Raw genomic sequence first — 12,678 nt, 5'->3', positions numbered from 1 at the left:
AAAACTAAAACCCAGTAAAAAATATGTTTTCAACTACCAATTTGTTTTATTTATCTCTATTGAGAAATTTTTGGTTGAAGTATAAATCGGTAAAATTTACTAAAAGAGATCTGGCCAATATGACTAAAAATGTGCACAACCTTAGATCCAGCTACTTAATTTCTAGAAGGTTCTAAAGCAGTAATAAGTTCTTCAAAGATTCCACCAGAAGAATATTTTTATAGCGTCATTTATGATAGAAAACAAAAAATGAACAGAAAACAAGAAATAAAACACTCTAGGTAGTATCTAATCTAAAAATAGAGACTACATTAAATAGTAAATGGAATCAGTAATGGAATACCATACAATCATTAAAAATGATGATTCAGAATCTTTAATGACATGAAAGGTCTTTACATACATTATGCAAGGGAGAAAAAAACCACACCACCCTAAATATATTATAACATCATTTTAGAAAGATAAACTTAAAAACACACCAAAAGTGTTTGTTTTTGTTTGGTAGTTGTAGATATTTTCTTTGCACCTTGTCCTTATTTCCTACATTATCTACAATGAGTATGATGACTTTTTTTTTAAGATTGTGTTTATTTATTTGAGATAGAGGGACAGCACAGGGAGAAAGGGAGCAGCAGACTCTCCCCTGAGAAGGAAACCCGATTTGGGGCTTGATCCTAGGACCCCAGGACCATGACCTGAGCCAAAGGCAGACATCCAATCGACAGCCACCTAGGCATCCCCATGACTTTTTAATTAGAGATAAAAAATTACTTAGGAGAAAAATACAATGAAGTAGTATTGTATGATGTTGAGATGATAGAAGAGGGAAGAAAAAGTAAATTCTAAAATTACTGGGTATTACTAGTTTCATAGATTTTGATCTGTTTGTTGCTTGGAATTTGGGGAGGACAATATAAGAAATATGGTTAACTCAAATTTCTGGGCAACAGGTGAAGTGGAAAAGTAATTTTACTTTAATATGTCAAAATATTCTTTCAAGATCTAATCTAGTGTTAAGAAAAATAACACTTAAATGAATCCTACTTTGTCTAACAGTTGTTTAGTGACCATCATTCTGACAAGCTCAGCAATCAGCAAAGGTACTTTTTTAAGTGATAATCCACTTTTGAAAAATATAATATTCTAAATGAGATAGAACCTCAAAAATTAATAGGTAGTTTATAAGTGTGTGACAGCTGGTTGGAGAGAAATGTGGAGACAGACAGATGAACGAGGTGAGGTTGCTGGATGAATCCATGAACAAACAGAAATGAAGACTACAACTTCTCCAGGTATTTAAACTATCAATTCAAACTTTTTAATTTTTCCTTCCTTAAGCCTACCACAGAGAAGACATCATTCATTAATGGCTACTATTAAAAAGCTAAGATCCAGTACTTTCCTCATTATTATTAAGGGATGAACCTGATTTTCCTGTGTGATTTATACCACTTAGTCTCATTACTTAGCAGAGACAGATTTTTTTCATTTGTTGAAAACAATACTCAGCGTTGTGGGTATTCTAACAACTTATACAGAATTAGCTTTTTTTTTTTTTTAAAGATTTTATTTATTTATTTGAGAGAGAGACAGTGAGAGAAAGCATGAGCGAGGAGAAGGTCAGAGGGAGAAGCAGACTCCCCATGGAGCTGGGAGCCCGATGCGGGACTCGATCCTGGGACTCCGAGATCATGACCTGAGCGGAAGGCAGTCGTCCAACAACTGAGCCACCCAGGTGTCCCTATACAGAATTAGCTTTTACCCACCTTCGCTAGCTGTGTGATCTTAGAAAAGTTAATTATCTTCTCTGATCTCAAGTCATTTATAAATTGGTGATACACTGAGACACAGATAGGAAGTATGCATACATCTTCAGTATTTTGCTGTGAAGATTTATAATTGAGATTTAGCGACCTTGGCAGGCCTGGCAGAAAAACTACTGTTGCTATACCCAGGTCGAAATGGGAAAAGCTACAGGCAGGTAAACAGGACAGGGAATAAGGGTTCACCTTATTAACTGTATGATTGTGGCCCATCATCTGGGCCCCTAATCTCTTTATTGGTTAAAAGAAGATTACATTACTAGGGACTGTTAAATCAGGGCCCTATTACAATCTTATCCATGGACAGAACCCAGGGATTTTGTGAACTTGGATGTGGTGCAAGTTTACGTATTTATCCCACTAATGTCCAGCTAAAATTCGGCTTTTCTTCTAATTATGGATAGAGGCGATAAACCATCATTATTAGGAGTACCTGTGACTTTGTCACTATAGAAATGACAGGTTTTAAAATCACACCCCAGCTGCTGTCCACAAAAAACACGTATTACTCAATGTGTTTTAACCTTGAAAATATTTTTCAATATAGTTTCCTTCTATGTATTTTATGCATCTAAGACATTTTGAGAAGTCCATGGAATTGACCAGGCTGGAGAAAATCCATGACACCAAAGGTGGAGAGCCCTTGAAAAATCCTATAAATTTTAGCATTTAATTTCTATGAATGCATCATATAAAGTTCAATACAGGCAAAACAAGTTCACAGCTTTGGCAGAGGGTAGTAGTGACAAGAAAGGACAGAAAAGGCTTCTGATATGCTAGTAATATCCCATTTCTTGATCTGGGGAAGAGCGACACAAGTGTGTTTGTTTTGTGAAAATTCACAGAACTATACACTTGTGATTTTGTGCATTTTTCTCTATGTATCATAAGATCTACCTTGGGAAAACAGTTTAAATGTATTTTTAGGTAATATAAACCTGAAGCTATATTTTGGAGTTTGTATCATTACCCTGGTAGTGGAATATACACAATTTCAATTTTACATTTTCTATCAGGTGAAGTTCCCAAAGGACTTAAAAAAAAAAAAAAAAAAAAAGTAAAAGTGGAATCTCATGCTTCCAGACATTCTGATTTAGTGATTCAGAGACACAGCCTAGGAATCTGCATCTGAAATATATGTCCCTTGGTAATTCCAGTATTTTGCACTCTGAAAAACATAAACAGGTCAAACAGAGAATGAAAAAAAAAAAAAAAAAAAAAAAAAAAGAGTGAAAGCCTGGTAGCTTAGAAAAGAAATCTCATTTAATAGATTATGTTGATTTGTGGTATTTTCTTGAACTTCTAGTGTATTCTTTCTAGAATACTCCTGATAGAAGGGCATCCAGCTCTTGTGCATTTATTTCCACATACAAAATAAACTAATCATTTTCTTCTCACGCATATCTCTAAACATCAAGACTAAATCATCTCTTCTCCCAGCTATTACAGGCTCAGTCCCTTTGACCATTCCTCACTGGCACTGCTGAATTTGCTGTTCTGATTGGCGCTCAGTAAATACACCACGTTAAGTGAATGCTGCCACATCACCCTAGAACAGTGAGTGGGTTCTATTCCTTCACTTAAACATCAAACTAGATCAACTCCTTTGTACAAAGTTATAGTTATAGTTAATTTAATTAATAAATTCTGTTAAACATCTTGTTGATTTTGAGCCCTATTCTAGTCTTCCAAATAATTTAAAAAGAAAATTCAATCTTTTAAACCCCCACCCATCTTTTGTGATAAGCATGATTTCTAAGGTTTCTTCTATATCCTATTGAGCAGCTTTAGGAATACCACAAAGCAACAAACAGAGAGAGACAGAGACAGAGAGGGGAGAAAAATCCTGGCAAATTACTAGCACTCATAGAAAACAAAAACCAAAGGCTATATAATGATCTAGGAAGAACTGAAAAAAAGGAAAAATTCTCCTTCTCACCTTTCTCCTTAATTATTCCTTTAAAAAATCACTCCCCACACACTTTAACTTATCATGTACATCAGAAAGCCTTAGAGAAAACTGAAGATCTGAGCAATCCAAAGTCAAGAGGAAACCAGCTATTTCAACAACTGCAAACCACCTAATTTGAGCACCCATAAAAACAAAGCTCCCCTAAAAAGTACAGAAACCAAGCACACCTAACAGTGGCTTTGGAATCAGCCAAGAACAACTGTATTAATATTTTCATTATCAAAAAAATATACCCCACCATCTACTTTGTTGTGAAAAGCTATTACATACAAGCTATGACAATAAATTAGTTAAGACTGATGACTTATTTCAGGACATGCTATGAACACTTGATTGGATATCAAAACACAAGAGGAAGGATGCCTCATGGAAATCATCTTATCCTTGTGCCTCAATTTCCCTACATGACTGCTTCTATCAAGAGATTCTATCAAACAGAAAACTTTAAGAACATATTAGTTAGGGGCACCTGGGTGGCTCAGCAGGTTAAAGCCTCTGCCTTCGGCTCAGGTCATGATTCCCAGGGTCCTGGGATGGAGCCCCGCATCGGGCTCTCTGATCCGCAGGGAGCCTGCTTTCCCCTCTCTCTCTGCCTGCCTCTGCCTACTTGTGATCTCTGTCTGTCAAATAAATAAATAAAATCTTAAAAAAAAAAAAAAAAAAAGCACATATCAGTTAGAAAAGTTATTACTGAATGACAGCAAAAAATGTTACAGGATCACCAGGCTGAAATATACTGAATTGAATGAAGACCTACCCTCAAAATGAATACCTAGTTTCTCTGACAGGGGAAAAGAGGGACAGGCAGCAAGAGGTACCTAACAGGATGACAGGCAGGGGTTTGCCACATTTGAAGCGCAACAGAAGTGAGAAAGGCGAGTTAAAGGTATCAGTCTGATATGTCAGTTAAGTGAAGTTCTCTCCCAGCCAATGGGTGAGAAGATAAAGACAATAATGCAAATGCCACTGTGTTTTGCAAACAGAGCAGGCTAGCATCATCAACAGAGGTGAAGACGTGCTCCATGGACAAGCACCAGTGTGCCCTGAAATGTATGCATAATAGCTGTGATTGTTAGAAGGTGGACTGAAATTTAGAAATCAAAGTTGTAATTCCAGAGCTCTGCTATTAAACTAAACAATGTAGCCTTCTGATATAAACTTTTCCTATGATTATCTAAAAACTAGGAAAGGGCCACTTTTCAAACTGTATCACTGTTTCACAGATGTAATAAGTGTGAATTCATAAAAATCTAAATATATTAGGTACTGACATAAAGGTGCCTCTAGATGTAAGCAGCACATATAGTATCAGTGACGTAAACAGTGACTGTCCTGAATACAGCACTATACTAGAAGCTCCAGTAAAAGATATGGCTTTAAAATGTGGAAAATAAATTAGGTAACAGGCACCAAATTAATATTAACAAGATCAAGTTTCAGAGAAGGAAATCAATCTCTACATCATCATTATTTAATCTATCACTTAAAAATACTGATACTCACACTAAGTAATTCTCAGTGGACACACTACTAATCTGAAGTACTAGATAATGAATTCGACTTGAATTCTTAAACGCAGTTAAGAATGATAGATACCAGTGGCCCTTCTCAAAAAGTCATTTTGCTGATTCTCGTTATCAGGGCATGTATTTTAAATATCAGTACTTTAGGGGTGCCTGGGTGGCTCAGTCGTTAAAGGTCTGCCCTCGGCTCTGGTCCTGATCCCAGGGTCTTGGGATTGAGCCCCACATCAAGCTCCCTGCTCCGCAGGAAGCCTGCTTCTCCCTCTCTCACTCCCCCTGCTTGTGTTCCCTCTCGCTGTCTCTCTACCAAATAAATAAAATCCTAAAAATAAGTATCAGTACTTTAGAATCTCCTATATCATTTCACAAAAAAAAATTATCTGCTTCAAAAATTTTGTTTCCCAATACAAGTAAAGTTCAAGCAGTTTCAAGTAACTCCGTGTTAGACCTTTTATTCCAATTTAAGGTATTACTGACAGCTGCAACTGTTACTCTTGAGTACATTTATCGAGAGCTCCAAATACCTTTCTTTAGAATAGAAGCAAAGCATAGACAAGTCTTTCACTTCCAGGAAAAAAAAAAAAAGGCAAAAACACTCAAGGGCACAGAATGCTTAGGGGAATGCCAGCTCAAATTCTGAGTAACAAAATTAACATTCCTTTTTTTGGTTATCCAACATGAAAGACACTGAAGAATACTGAAAAGATTACGTGTCAAAAGTTTTGGGTTCTAGTTGTTAGTTCTGCCACTAATCAAGTGATCTCTTAGTATCCTGACTTTCTTACTTGTAAAGAAAGGGAAACTGTAATGATCTGTAAGGTTCCATTTCAACTCTATGTATTTCAAGATTCCTGTGGTCAAGATTTTAGTTGCTTGAAACAGGAACAGAAAATTGATGTTGCCCCCATCCCCAACCCCACTTCCCACAAGAACAGTCTCTGACAAGAAAAGCTGGAGTCTTTTCATCTTGTCTTCCAACCAAAAAAATAATAAAAGGAGACATATTTAGTGTTTGTGCATCTTCTAATCAGACACTATTAATCATTTCTTTTAAAATTAAATTACCTACCTCACTGGGGTGTTGTGAGGATTAATTCATTAGTGTTTGTAAAGCACTTTGAGATCCTCAGGTCAAAGGCGCTATAGAAGTGCAAAGTAGTAGTATTATTACTAGATTCTTTGCTTATTTAAGGAACTTCACAATCCTTTAAAACCTAACTCCCTGTTATGATTTAGACATCTCTTTGTAAACCCTTGCAATTTATGCACATTATTTTAACCCTCTTTGGATCTATAGACAGGGACAGGATGTTTCAAAGCAAATGATTTTAAATAAGGTTTAAGCTTTGATCTATAACTGGTGGGAGAGAGCAAGGGAAAATCTAGTGTGACAAATTCTGTTCAGCATAAAATTTTAGTGAGAAATCCTGTCAATCGGATTTAGAAGTGTGCCTAAGCTATACCCAAACAAAATAAAACTCACTTTAATCTCAAGAGTCTTGAATGAGAAATTCCTTTCTTCAAAGAGAAAAGGAAACAATTTTCAAATCAACTCATCTTAAAAAGGGTACTGAGCTTATAAAATTACATTACATAGGTATACATGCAATTGTCATTTAAAACCGATTTAAATCATAGTAACAGTATTAGTATGAACTAATTATCAAAATAAGTGAGCAGCTTTTCCTTTAAACTAGCCTCCCACCCCCAATTACACAAAGCAAACTAGGCACTGAGAAGACAACAAAGCAATTTTGCTTTACCGAGTTTTTTTTTTGGGGGGGGGGGGGTACAGGGGACCAAGGCTTCAAAACCAGTTCAACTCTTGGATTAATTCCACCACTTCCCACTCCTTTCTCTAACCAAATCTTCTAACAATTAAAGTGCTGTGTTTTTAAATCAAAACCACACACACACACACACACACACACACACAAAGCTAAGAAAAGCAGAGCTATCTATCAGTTAAGATATTCTGCTTGAATAAACAGGTACTTCTTTAAAAGAAAAAAAAGCCAACATCCTTCGATGAGATACTTCAGTGCAACACAAGTTCTAGCCCCAAGAGCAAACTGAAATTTAGATATTAAACTTTAAACACTTACCTCCTGCTCCTGTTGAAAGATGACAACTCTACCACCTTTATCTCCTGTTGCTAGTAATTCTCCAGAATGATTAAATTCTACCGTAGAAATTATATCTGCTGTATAATTGAAACAAAAACAAAGAGAAAATATAAGTTTTTCTTTCCCAACTTACTAGTTTCAGAACTTAGCATGTTTTCCCTAACATGTTCCAAGCATATAGATCAAACCATCATCAGAAATAAGTAATTCTAAGGTTCTTTCATGAACATTTTGGTTCTCCAAAGAAACACTCTCTCCAGAATAAATCAATATGAGAATATTTTAATAAGAACAGAAGTAATAAATACTTAAATACTAGAGGGTTACTGGTATTTCACTAAAACAATTTGTGAAACATTTTGATTGCATCATTAAACATTAATAATTCTGTTAATTTTCTTTCTTATATACTTCTGATAAAGTTCTTTATGCAAACCCAAAGGCAGCCTACAAAATTAAAGCAGATATAACTGAAATGGGGGAAAATTTTAAATGTAAAAATGATTTCAGATAGAATAGTAAAATTATTAATTCAAATTATGGCCTCTCAAACAAAAGTCTGCAAACAGAACACACATACAGCAGAAATGCATTGCACTACTGCACCTTCAATATTGCACAGCTCTTGTGGCAACACAAAGGCTACTAGAATCAGTCATGTTACACCTGAAGTCAGTGCTAGTCGCACAGTTAAGTTCAAATAAAATTAAAGGGTTTTTCACTTGCTTTTTGACACTAGAGCCATTTTGCTAAGGAAAAAAAAAATCCAAGTTACAGAATTAGGCATTAAGATAAAGCAACTACTGTGTAAAACTTACCACTGTTATTAACAAGTTCTTCACTACAAAGTATTAAGCCAAATTACTAAATACTACGTCATATGCACTTGAAGTAAGTAAACTTCCTACAAGAGAAGAGTCATTTTCTGGTCTACACAGGCTTACTGTAAGAATTTAAAGATGCTGACTTGATATAATAAAGAATGCGGTCTACCTTAAATTTTTAAAATTACTAACATATCTTTATCAATAACCCGTACAACACTGCATTTTATAGTTTTCTTTTTAGTGATTTTTCCAAGACCAGTTTGATTTTGGAAAGCTTTCTTTGATTTCTCCGTTGCCTAGGTCCAAGACACTTTACCTTTTTGGAACACTCTTGAGACTCTACTGCAAGTTACACAGCATGTAAGTGCGTATGTTTTAAGTGTGCACAAAAATTTGCGTATACCTTTCAGAAGGCATGGACAGCACCCCACCTCCAGGTTAAAAACCTTATTCCAGAAGCCTACCATGGTCAGTGGTATCAGGAGGAAAGATTAAGTTTGGTGTTTGCATATGTAACATAAAGCTGTAAACTGAATAAACTGCACTACTCTGTAAAGCCAAACACATGTAAATACTTCTTAAAGCCATTCTATATTTTATTGTTTTTTATTTTAGTTCCAGCATAGTTAACATATAGTGTTATATTAGTTTCAGGTGTACAATATAATGATTCAACAATTCTATATTCAGTGCTCATCATGATTAAGTTTACTATCAATCCCCTTCACCTGCTTCACCCATCCCCCCACTCACCTCACCTCTGACATGATTTTAAATGAATACCCTTAGTTAAAATTTTTTTTTCAAGAACATTTTTTACTTGAAGCATACTTCAGAATACATGATTCTAAAATATACATATAAAACATTCACAAGAAAAGCAGAATACATATTTTCTTCAAGTACCGAGAATCCCCTGATTAAATCACATAAAAAGAGACCTAACAAATACTACAAATTTAAGACTGAAATCACACCAAGTATATTTTCCCATCACAATAGTAAAAAACTAAAGATCAACAATAAAATAACATTGGAAAAGCTACACTGTAAATATTAAATATTTAATATGTAAATACTGATCAACACACTACTGCACAAGCAATGGGACAAATTAAGAAATCAAACATTAGGGGCACCTGGGTGGCTCAGTGGGTTAAAGCCTCTGCCTTCAGCTCAGGTCATGATCCCAGGAGAGCCCCATATCAGGCTCTCTGCTTGGCGGGTAGCCTGCTTCCCCTCCTCTCTCTGCCTGCCTCTCTGCCTACTTGTGATCTCTGTCAAACAAATAAGTAAAATCTTTAATAAAAAAAAAAGAAAGAAAGAAAGAAAGAAATCAAACATTAAAGCCATTCTATTTGGTGCTGTGTACTGTACTTACTTCTGTACTGAATATGTTAAATGACTAAAAACATACAAAGTCCCCTCACTCAAAGTACATTACAGTACAGTTTGAGACAGAAAGTAAGGAGGAGCTAACAATATCAGACAGAATATATGGACTCACTTATTTGAAGGTTAGGTTCTAAAATTGGGGAAGAAGGTAAAAATCATACATAATAAAATTATCTTTAAATTCAAACCCCTCAGGGGCTTCTGGGTGGCTCAGCAAGTTAAGCCTCTGCCCTCAGTTCAGGGCATGATCTCTCTGTGTCAAATAAATAAATAAAATCTTAAATAAATAAATAAGTAAATAAATTCAAGGCCCTCAGACAAGCATAAATTGCTTCTGCTGTCAGTCCAACTCAGCCAAGTTCCCCTAATGTACTGCTAGTTTATGGTTTCTTTGGCTAATGCACCAAATGAACTACTTAGTTTGAATATAAAGTCACGCTGCATCAAATGAACTCTAAAACTCTTGACTTGGTAAAATGCTCACACCTAACACCAGATTCATTTTTCTATTCATCTAACAAATAATAGGCAGGATTTGCTCAGTATTTACATTATTTCATCTTTTTTCCGGGTACAAATTGTTGCATTCACTTAAATCACAACTGCTTGTTTAGTAGATGAGCTGTCATGGCTATACCTTAATACATGTCAATGAAGATGGTATGACTAGCCTGACCAGCTTCCCAGCTGAGTAGTGAAAAGCAGGAGGGATAGGTATTCTGCAAGATGGGCTCTATTTCCAATGAACCTTCTTGGAGGACCGGGACAGGAAAAAAAACCGAGAGATGATCAGTCAGAAAGGAGGTTGTTATAGTAAAAAGGGCTAAAGAAAGATGTGGAATGGGGATGGTGGTGATGGGAAATCCACATCTAAATAATCCTTAGAAGACAGAACAGGGATCAAGTAATAAAGCAGCCTTTAATACACTACCCCTAGGTACTAAAGACAATACTGGAGGCACCTGGGTCGTTCAGTTGTTAAGCGTCTGCCTTTGGCTCAGGTCATGATCCCAGGGTCCTGGGATTGAGCCCCACATCGGGCTCCCCGCTTAGCGGGAAGCCTGCTTCTCCTTCTCTCATTCCCCCCACTTGTGTTCCCTCACTCGCTGTCTCTCTGTCAAATAAAAAAATAAAAATACAAAAATTTTAAGACAGTATTGGTCCACGAAGCAAGTTATAATGCAGTCACTGAATATGTGATAGGGAGGGGAAGCAAAGTAAGTGTGTAGGTCTGTGTCTGTGCACCTGTAACAGAGAGCCCATGGGCGGGGGGGGGGGGGGGGAGTAGAGGAGGGAGAGAAGAACAGAAAAAGACCAGTATTTTAGTGCAAGCTGCAACAAGAATAATAACACATCTGTTCTTACATATGTTAACTAGAATTTAAATAAAAATTTGAAAAAGGAAAAAAAAAAGAAATGTGTTCTCACAATGGTCACTCATCCCAGGAATGGTTATTTTCTAACAGCTAGAATGCCAAAGTAAAGTGATGTTATAAATGTTTAATACTGAAACAACTCTGCAGCAAGAGTACAAAAAATTTTAACAGGCACACTTGACAGGCTGAGAAATCCTATAAACAACTAATAACTGGCCTAAGAATCCAAAGACACTGAACATTAGGGAAGGGCAGGAACCAAAGATAAAGATACCATACACCACAGAAATCAACCTACTTTAAATCCTTTCGGAAGGAAGAGAAATGATGGGTGAAAGGCATACAACTTTCTCAATTTAGATATTCTTAAGATACTGGTGTTTGCTATTATTCGTCTTGCCAAAGTCAACAGACAAAGAGAAATTTTCAGAATAGTCAACCAAATCACTGCTTAGTTAAACAGTGTAGAGCAATGTTTCTGGTGAAGGGGTAGGTGGACAGACTTGTAGCCTCCTTGCTGTGATTTTTATACTTCATGTATTTAATACAGCCATACTTGAGGTAAGTATTTTTGTGGTTTGTGTGATGGGATTTAAATAGGCACGGTGTCAATGGCATTCCTTCATCCTTTCCCCCCAAAAGAAAATAAATATCATGATTTCTGGATGCTAAGCCACATGTATCAGCGTAAGAACCATCTAATATACACAAGCACCTATTAAATCTCCAAGTCTGTGGATGATGCTTTTTAAGTTGTTTTTTGACTGGTGAAATGCCAAGATCTCACAGGGTCTCACTGAAAATGTGACTATGAAAGGGAGGAATAAAAGGAAGAACAAAACCAAACGCTGCCTACAAAACCACAAAACCTCACTTATGAAGAGCACTATGAAACTGAGCTTTGAACTGCACAGGCCACGGCCTACTGGTGTGCTAAGATGGATTATGAGTTTGACTGGATACTGCAAAGCACCCAAATCTGTTAACCTCCCATCTGAACACTTTTTACCTCAGCGTGCCATACTGACACAATTGCCTTCTAGGGGTACCATGATGCACAAAAGGTGAGGAAGAAGCATGGCTCTAAAAAGAGTGCTCCCTTATCACACTATATACTGGCAATGTTGACCAAATACAGGTTATCAGTTTTTGGAAAATTATAATAAATTCGCTCCTAGAAAATAATCCTTTTAATGTTCCATACCATTTTAAAAAAATAGAGGCGATCTGTAAGTCCACAACAGGGTTATTCTACAAAACTGTGTTATAATTTAAGTGTCTTGTATCTGCACTGTTTAATACTATCATCAGAAGCCACACCTGGCTCCCACACTGGACAGTGAAAGTCTAAAACATTAGAGCACAGACCCTGACTTCTATCGCAAAGCCAAGAATGCCAGACCGAAGCTACTTTTGAACCTTTAAACAATGAGTTATGGGTAAAATAAAACTATCTTACAAAACATGGACTGCTGCCCCAAGGAGCAGCAGGATGAAAATATAAATGTGTTTCATGAAAATTTAGATTCCTGGATACTACTTTTTAAACAAACTATTAACGAAAACTTGAGAACACTTCAGAGACTAAAGTAACTATAACATGCTTTTAAAAGCAAAGACATTAACCTCACTG

The 12,678-nt window shown here is 36.2% G+C and overlaps 1 protein-coding gene across 2 annotated transcripts in view; it reads right to left on the bottom strand.

Moving 5' to 3' along the window:
- Nucleotides 1–12,678, bottom strand: part of PPP2R2A (protein phosphatase 2 regulatory subunit Balpha) — a 92,819-nt gene that overhangs the window by 27,411 nt on the left and 52,730 nt on the right. For both annotated transcript variants that reach the window (XM_047717388.1, XM_047717387.1), the window contains one exon: nt 7,427–7,524. In XM_047717388.1, coding sequence (XP_047573344.1) covers nt 7,427–7,524 — 98 coding nt within the window. The remainder of the gene's footprint in view (nt 1–7,426; nt 7,525–12,678) is intronic.

The sequence above is a fragment of the Lutra lutra genome, chromosome 2 (assembly GCF_902655055.1).
Source record: "Lutra lutra chromosome 2, mLutLut1.2, whole genome shotgun sequence".
NCBI classification, from domain to species: Eukaryota; Metazoa; Chordata; class Mammalia; order Carnivora; family Mustelidae; genus Lutra; species Lutra lutra.
Note: the sequence above shows the minus strand (reverse complement) of the source record. Positions and strands in the feature narration are given on the sequence as shown.